Source organism: Bombus bifarius, unplaced genomic scaffold (assembly GCF_011952205.1).
Source record: "Bombus bifarius isolate JDL3187 unplaced genomic scaffold, Bbif_JDL3187 scf7180000007992, whole genome shotgun sequence".
NCBI classification, from domain to species: Eukaryota; Metazoa; Arthropoda; class Insecta; order Hymenoptera; family Apidae; genus Bombus; species Bombus bifarius.
This window is the reverse complement of record NW_022884373.1, coordinates 327,370-334,284: the sequence shown is the minus strand read 5'-3', so window position 1 is coordinate 334,284 and position 6,915 is coordinate 327,370. Positions and strand designations below refer to the sequence as shown.

Genomic DNA, 6,915 nt, shown 5'->3' with positions numbered 1-6,915 from the left:
ATACATAGCTGATCTGTCAAACTCCTCGCTGGAAGAGAATCGTGCAATATTTTTCATCACAGATGAAAACTGCGTCTCATCCGGTTTTGTGGGCTTTACCACCGAACGAGGCGGTGACTCTCGACGATATATTGATTTATCTAGGCAAGCGTAAAAAACATAATATTTCACACGAAACCGCTAATCTCGTTTCTTCTTCTCTTTTTCGTATAATTCTACAAATTATTATTGATTGTCGATAAATCTAATTTATCAAAGCACACTTCTCATTTCTAATTATAAACGATTCTTCGGTTTCGATTCTGAATGCATTCGATTACAATGTTGTTCCACTATTAGGCGAATTTGGCATCTATCAAAACTACCTTATCGTCATGCTAATGTCCTCCTGCTTTTTTATCGCGTTCATCTATCTCGCGCAAGCGTTTCTCGTCGTGGTACCGACGGAATTTTGGTGCAAACTTCCGCAAGTCAAAGACCTTACCGCCGAACAATTGAGGGATTTCATGATACCTAGCGCGAAAATGGTCCCTTACGAAGGTCATCATTTAGCGTATTCCCGATGCTGGGTATACGATATAGCAGTGGAAAAAGCGATCGCTGCACGTCAGCCGGATGCAAATTGGCCGGTGAAGAAATGTAACGAATGGGAATTTAAATTGTCCGCTTCTGACGTGCCTTACATATCCGTAGCCGCAGAACAGAAATGGGTAATAATAAAATTAATATTAAATTACCGAGCAGTTTTTCATTAACGTTAATTGTTTCTATTGCAATAGTCATTTGAAAATTATCGTAAATTGTTTATCGTAAATTATTCGAAATATTATGGAAATTTTATCGATCATTGTTCAAGATACTATCTAAAGTTTATTGCAAATTATACGAAACTTTGTTATGGATATTATTGGAAATATTAACAAAAATTTATTGTAGATTATTCGTAATATTATTGAAATTTCTCGAAATTTTGTCGAAAATTATTTCAAATATTATCGAGTATAATTTGAAATATTATCCGAGATATAATGCAAAATGTTTGAAGTATCGTCGAAATTTTATCGGAAATTATTCAAAATATTATCGAAACGCTGTCACAAAGTATCCAAAATTTTATCAAAAATTATTCAAAACATTGTCAACATTTGCAAATATTATTCTATCAAATATTATCCAAAATATTATCAAAATTACTGTCTACTAATATAACTTGAATTTAATGTTTCTCACTTTCTAACACAAATTTCTACCAAATCAGGTATGCGACGAAAGCTACAAAGCGACACTAGCACAGAGTATCTTTTTTATGGGTTCGATTGTTGGAGGCATAATATTTGGTTGGCTAGCTGACAAATACGGAAGAGTTCCGATCTTAATTGCAACCAATGTTTTTGCGTTTGTCGGTGGCATTTGTACCATATACATAACCAAATTCTGGGAATTCTGCATCTGTAGATTCATCGTTGGTGTGGCCTATGACAACAGTTTCGTGATGGCCTATATACTAGTTTTGGAATACGTGGGCCCCAGATGGAGAACTTTTATCGGTCACATGTCCTATGGAATATTCTATACCATTGGCACGATGACTATACCATGGATAGCTTATGGGGTCGCCAATTGGCAAACTTTTTCTCTGATCACGACCGTTCCAATATGTGCTGTTATAGCCGCACCTTTCGTTCTTCCTGAGAGCGTCAGGTAATTTCTATTCCGCCATTTATATCGTAAATGCGGCTGTGTATGCGTCCATAGGAAATTTACAGGTGAAAATATCTAAAATATACTATTCATAATAATACATGGTTAGGCGAAACAAATCTTCGTTTGAATTCAATTTGTTAGATAGCGTGAAATTGAATAACGTTGTTCTGTAAGTCTAACTAAGACCTTTTTAACGTCAGTTAAGAGAAAATTTAATATAATTTTCGTGGGAGTTAAGGAATAAAGTCGTATGAAACAGGTGGTTAATTGGAAAGGGACATATCGAGAAAGCTATGAAGATCATCTCGAAGATCGAGAAAGTAAATAATCGCACGATACCTAACGATGTATATAACGAATTTTTGGAAGATTGCGGGAGAACTGCGGAAACCTTGGCTATGGAGGAACACACCATTCTCGATTTATTTAAAACAAAACGTTTAAGGTATTTACAATATTTTATCTTGAGCGCTGCACTATGCTTTCTGCGCTGTATACTATACCCTTACACTTAATTAAATTGTATAATTCATTCGTCAGGCGTTACACAATATACAAAAATTGCCAATTAGTAACTGAATCAGTTCTTCTTCAAATTAACTCGTCGAAACATGGACTGCTATTGTGTTAACCAGAAAACATAAATAATGTAGATAATCTCGATATAGAAATTCTTCCTGTTATATGAACTGCTATAATCGTCTAATACTCTGCAATAGCAGTAAGATCTAAAAATTGACATGATTTGAAATTCGATAGAAATAGAGAGGAAGAGGAGGATGTTAAAAAGTGGCCATTTTTTGACCTTCTAACGAACGAAAAATTCTTGCAGGGCGTTAGGAGCATCTCTAAAGGAATAAAAAATATTTATTAGCATTTATCCAAAATATAGGAAAGTGGAAAGAAATAAGTGCAAAGATGAAAAGGTGGCAAATGGTCAAACTTACAATCCCCTAAGAGTCCTAGTGGTAAATCAATCGAAGTTTCGAATCGTATGAATCTAAAATATCACAAGATCGTTGTTGCCTATTGTCCTCGCATAGCAATAATCTAGTGGTAGAAATTAATATTTTGACAAATTTCTCTGTGATTCACTGATAACCAGCTTCTGTTTAAAGAAAAATTAATTTTCACTCAGTACCTCTTTCCTAAAAAAATGTCAAAAACAACTGTTATTTTGGACCTTTGCTTAGGTACCCTGCAAGAATTTTTCGTTCGCAAGGAGCTACAAAACTGAACAATTCTTAACATCTTCCTTTCAATTCGGATGCAATCCTCCACAGAAGAATCACGCTGCTATTAACTGCAGTATGGGGCGCCATTCAAATGGCCTACGATGGTCACATAAGATGCTTGGACCGTCTCGGCATGAATATATTCACTACATTTACCATAGCATCCGCGACCGAATTCCCAGCCGAGATGGTAATCATCTACACTCTCGACGTGTTTGGTCGAAGATGGACGTTGTTCGTCGCGGTGATACTCTCCGGATTGTTCAGCCTACTCGCATCCAGCGTCTCGATAGGGATCGTCTTCGTCTCTTTCGCGATTTGTGGCAGACTCTTTATCAATATCGCCTCGAACATCGCGATGCAATACGCGGCTGAATTACTACCGACGGTGATACGAGGCGAGGGCGTGGCGTTCATACACATGACAGGATACGTTACTTCCATCTGCAGCCCCTTCATCGCCTTCTCCAGCGAATTCATGTACAATCTGCCGATGATCATCCTTGGCACGTGCTGTATATTTGCTGGATCTCTCAGTCTCTTCCTTCCTGAAACACTGATGGAACAACTACCCCAAACGATGATGGTAATGCCGATTACTCGACTGTGCTTCTTTATGCAAATACTTATTTTCAACAATATAATTAATCCTTAAACCGTAAATGTGGGTGCTTCGTGGCCGAGTTATTTCGACCGGGTTGAAAATTTCTCGCAAGGTAGTGGGTATGAAACCTTTATTTTATTTACGTCTAAAAAATGTTATTTGGCACGAGTTTTACGATAACCATAATTTAGAACGTTCGAAGATGTTATATGAATTTTTAGGGGACTTTTTTAACAAGCGTTATCTATCGAGAAATGCATCGGACATGAAAAGCTCGCGATTACAGTTTAAGGGCACCGTGAAAACGTCTGCAGTCTAAAAATTAAGAAAGTAGAGCCTCGGTGCTAACTATGCTTTGGATATTGTACGTCCTTTTTTAAGGATGCGTGCTTCGAATCAATTCCGACTGTATCGTGTTTTTCTATAATTGCTAAAAAATTGTTTAAGTTTGAAGAATTATCGTTGATGCGGGTGTTTTCCTTTCAATTTCCTTCTGAAATATTTTTTTCCTTCTTAGAATATGCTGAAAACTCGTAAGAGTCTCTACTTGATGAAACATAAATGTTTCGTATAGAATGCATAATATATTAATATATTTCGCATGATATAATTTCGCTAGTCGCTGTAAATAGCTTATTCTTACGATGGTTATATCAATATTGAAAGTTAATTGTTAAAGGACGGAGAGTTATTCGGAATCGATCAGACTTTCTGGGAAACGCCATTGACGAAGAAGAAACCACCGGAACCAATGGTACATCACCTGCACGCCAAACGTCCGGTAAAACGACCAGCCATACTGCGCAGCAGTATGATTTCCGGTTACATTGGCAATGTGAGACGACACACTCTAATACAACGAAGAGTCCGAGCACTCCAGAGACACTAAAACACCCTACATTTTCGACCAAAAGAGATGCGTTATTACTGTTATTATCTTCACCCTTTCGTTCCTGTCGACGCGGCCAAAATGGAACTACGAAATAAATAGTGTAATAATAGAAAAAAAGAAGAAATAGATAATAGAATCGTAAGGTGTCACTTTGATCAGAAGCTGATCTTGTAAAAATCGTAATTTATAAGTTTATTTGTCGTGTAACAGGGAGAAAAAAGTATACACAGATTGTGACTGTTAAATAATTTAGGAATAAAAGAGTTAATGTAATTGGATCAAAGACTGAAGATCAAATGACAAAGAGGATTTATTATTAATCATTATTTAAATAACAAAAAATAAGGTATATAATAGGACGAATGGATCAGCTTGTATAATTATATTTATACAGTAGATAAATAAGATATTGTTCAATTTAGACGGATTAATTCTTTAAAAAGATATGATGTTATTTATGTAAAGAGAATAGGAAGATTCGCCTGTACAAAAGGTCAGTTTTTTGTTTTTTGAATAAACGAATAAACTTCGAGATGAGCGATTGCAAAAATTAATTATTGAAAAGAAATTGATTGTACTATAATCGAAGATGATAGAAAAGATCTTAACGAAACTTCAACGAGGAAAAGAATTTATAAGAATTACACGAAAATACTTCTTCTCAAAATGTATTTTTTCCAAAATTTCTACGTCGACAGTGAATATAATTAATAATCATCATACAAGTTTCTCTAAAATCTTTGGAAATACCAAAAGGTACGATTTCAAGCTTCGTTGGTCTTTTCCAAGAATTCACTCGAACAACGCGTGTAATTAATAATAATTAAACAAGCTGGAGGTTCGAGCTGGACAGACGTTTAGTTAATTGCCGAAATTAGCGACAACATTGGGCTTGACATGTGGCTCCATTTAGAACCGACACATTCGTCGTGCTCCGATTTCGTTTCCCATTCCTTTGAAAAACCATAAATCGGGCGGTCGCGCGGCTTTCCTTCTTGTTCCAGGTTGGAAGCTCACCGTGGGTGGTTCACTAAGAAAAGAACATAGAAAAAGCGGGAGTGAGAGGCGCGCGGTCTCTCGTTACGTTGCAGATTTTCGTATCCTGTTTAGTCCCAACGATTTATCACAATTTACTATGGGATTTTTCAACGACCCCGCTATCAGTCTACGATATTCTAAAAAAATTCGAGAAAAATTTCTAAACGAATCTTCGTCTTCGTTCTCCAATTCTTCCGTCTAACGTTATATTTGTCTTCGATGAAAGAGAATAATTTATTCTTTGAAGTCTCCTTTTTTGTACGTCGAATTTTGTATAATGATTGGCGTGACAAGCTTCGGTGAAGAAATGAAATTAAATGAGAGATTCGAGATTGATTTCAACGGTCTCCTTTAACTTTCTTTAGAGAAGGGAAAGGGTGAGCTGTGTTTTTGAAGCCACTTCTTCAGTTTACCGAATGAAATCCGAGACGAATTCATGGCTCGTCATTTGACACGACTAATGGGCTCATAATGACCGACCAACGTGTTCCTGGTGGCCAGGCACACCCAAATTCTTCGGTCATGCGGAAAATAAGTACCTTTGGCCATACTTCACGGTGAAATTTTATTCCTTCTATTGTTTCAGGCAGTTTCAACTTTCTGTTTATTCTTCGTAAAAAGAAAATAATAGAAGAATCTATGAAATACGTAATTATCTGAAATCTGAAATTATGTTTGTAATTCACACACAATCCACAAAGATTCTAATGCAACCAACCTCAAACAACAGCATGAAAAATCTCTCTCAACAAGCATATTATTCCTACCTAAACTTACTCAAACTTGGTCAAACTTGGTCAAACTTGCTCAAACTTCTCCAAACGATGTTACAAACTACAAAACTTCTTTAAACGTTAAATCCATTTACACCGATCACGTCCAGCCAACAGAGTCTCTCAAACTAAATTTCAAACAATATAACAAACTACGTATCAACAAACATATCATCTTCAAGAAAACTTGCTCAAACTTCGTATCGTTTGCGTCAAACACATTGGTCCCAGAAACCATTATGTCCAATAACTTTGCTCGAACCATCCAAACCAACGAAAACAATCAAGAACAATATCCCCCAAACTAAACCTAACCACCTTCGATCCTCCATCTACCCAACCTCATCCGCAAAAGAAATAATCTTGATCTGGAAGCAACGCCATAGTGGCGGTTTCCGTATTTCAAGGAGCAACGGCCTCGCGTTGACAGCGGAAACGAGTGTGAGCTCGTAAATGCAAGATTGCCTGCCCGTTTTACGAGCTTTCTATCGCGTTTTCGGGATTATTTGAGAAAATGGAATCCTTTGTAAAACCCCACCTTTCACGATTCTCTCACCCCGACACTTAGAAACGAAGGTTCCCCTTGCTCCAGGATGGACTGAATAAAGTTCCTTGCACACATTTGGCAATAAAATTGAATCATTTGGAACATAATTCAATATATGTATT

The 6,915-nt window shown here is 36.7% G+C and overlaps 1 protein-coding gene across 1 annotated transcript; it reads left to right on the top strand.

Annotated features, from left to right (window-relative positions):
* Positions 1-349: 349 nt before the first annotated feature.
* On the top strand, positions 350-4,523 carry LOC117205764 (carcinine transporter-like). The gene is made up of 5 exons (XM_033444471.1): positions 350-710; positions 1,259-1,701; positions 1,964-2,149; positions 2,988-3,525; positions 4,223-4,523. The coding sequence occupies exons 1-5, from the start codon at positions 375-377 to the stop codon at positions 4,430-4,432; spliced, it is 1,713 nt and encodes a 570-aa protein (XP_033300362.1). The 5' UTR covers positions 350-374; the 3' UTR covers positions 4,433-4,523.
* Positions 4,524-6,915: the final 2,392 nt, after the last annotated feature.